The sequence below is a fragment of the Pseudomyrmex gracilis genome, unplaced genomic scaffold (assembly GCF_002006095.1).
Source record: "Pseudomyrmex gracilis isolate BER0280 unplaced genomic scaffold, ASM200609v1 scaffold_841, whole genome shotgun sequence".
NCBI lineage: Eukaryota > Metazoa > Arthropoda > Insecta > Hymenoptera > Formicidae > Pseudomyrmex > Pseudomyrmex gracilis.
Genome location: NW_018021425.1, coordinates 45,336 through 47,286, shown reverse-complemented (window position 1 = coordinate 47,286; position 1,951 = coordinate 45,336). Strand labels below are relative to the sequence as shown.

At 31.3% G+C, this 1,951-nt stretch overlaps 1 protein-coding gene across 2 annotated transcripts in view; it reads right to left on the bottom strand.

The window, feature by feature from the left end:
- Nucleotides 1–848: 848 nt before the first annotated feature.
- Nucleotides 849–1,951, bottom strand: part of LOC109861567 — a 32,769-nt gene continuing 31,666 nt past the window's right edge. For both annotated transcript variants that reach the window (XM_020441264.1, XM_020441266.1), the window contains exon 5: nt 849–908. In XM_020441264.1, coding sequence (XP_020296853.1) covers nt 894–908 — 15 coding nt within the window. In that variant the 3' untranslated portion in view covers nt 849–893. The remainder of the gene's footprint in view (nt 909–1,951) is intronic.

Below are 1,951 nucleotides of genomic sequence, written 5' to 3'. Positions count from 1 at the left end.
GAGAGAGAGAGAGAGAGAGAGAGAGAGAGAGAGAGAGAGAGAGAGAGAGAGAAAGAAGTGATATCAAAAAGTAACATCAAGTAAATGTTTGTACGTTATTATATTATTCGAAGATAATACGATGAAGTATTTTACTATATACTAGAAAAAATTTCTCTACAAAATCTGTTTAACAAAAGAAGTGATATCAAAAAGTAGCACTAAGTAACCTTTTGTACGTTATTACAATATATTATTATTGGATCCAAAGCATCCGGTAATATATAACACAGGCCCACAAAAAAATGTTCTAAACTCGAAATGGGAAACATGTTTTCTTACAAATCTGAAGTCAAAATAGGGAGTTTCCCAGATCGATCTTCTTTAAGTTGCGTTTAATTACACAGCTACACAAAAAAACATTTTCTGGCCTAGGGGTCAGACCATGTTTACTACAGTATTTTACAGTATTTTAACATATTCTTTTTTGTAATAAAATGATTGAACAATTTTGCGTCGATAAAAAAACAGATTTAAAACATTTTAAGTAGTTTCTAAGAAACGTTTTAAACGTTTCTGCGCGCCATGACCTAATAAATCGCTATAAATATACATTTTCCATCATTATTTAATACTCAATTTGTATTATCAGTTGCGCACTGATGAAGATCCCAACTAAGGATCAAAACGTTTGCAACAATAAATAGTTATTTCAAAAAACATACACTAACATCCGGTTCTTATTCGTCCTTTGATTGATCTAAATATATATATATATTTTGATAAAATTATAAAAAAAACAACAAACATTTAATATAGTAAAAATACTCAAACTGAAAAAATTTACTTACTTTTCGAACTGCTAACGTCTTGTCCAGATTTGGGTCTCTCAGACCTTTTTCACACTTCAAAATTCAAACTTCGCAAAGCTATTAAACGAATAACGCTGTCAACGACTGCTACCATTGCTAAGGCCCTAAAGTATTTATTCATGGCTTTCGCGCTAAACTAATACTTAGTAAAGATATCAGTTTACAACTTTTGAGTAAGTTTGGGAAATTCATTCTAGCACTAAAAGGTTAATTATTTCCAAGAATTCTATAGAAAAAGAAAACAATTGGTAGTTGCGTTTTGTTGCAAATATTAATGCACTAATGGTTTTCTATTTTGTTTATATTTCAATTGTTACATACAAAACAATTTAAATATTGTAATATTGTAATCAAAATAATTAAAATTTTTTGAGATTCTTCCCGTTAATAAGAATAAAACAAAATGACCTTAAATGACCTTGAAACTTTAAATAAATTTCTGCAAAGTTTGGTGACAATCTGATCAGATATTCAAAAAATTATAGCAATTTAAAACCGTAGACTCGTTGAAACTCCCTGTAATTTTGTTTCAAAATATATTTTTCGTATAATTAAAAATATATAAGATAATATATACAAATTTTTATTAAATACACTCACTAAACAATTACATATAACTAATTGGATACAAAATTAAGAACGCGAAATTTAAACGGTTATAGAAGCCTTACTAAATGTTTGTTGCGGAATAAATATAAATAGAAATATATATATTTATCTCTCCGTTTCACGCACGTGTATTTGTGCGCGCGCGTGTGTGTTTATGTGTGTATGTGCGCGTATGTGTGTGTGCGTGTGTGCATGCGCGCGCGCGAGACCTTCAAGATCTTAAAACCCGCATTTATGATGAGGTAACTCTCATCATACGCGATCAATTGCAAAATGTAATGCTTAATAAATAGCTTTTATGTGCGGTTGGGACAATGCCAGGAAGTCGGAAGACATCAATTTGAGCATCTGAGAAATTAAACATCTAACACAAATTTACACACTAGCACAAACACGGTAATACACACGCATAAACGTACGCCCGCATATGCACATGCGCGCGCACACACGCGTGCGTGAAACACGGAGAAAGTTTGGAGTCACAAAATACT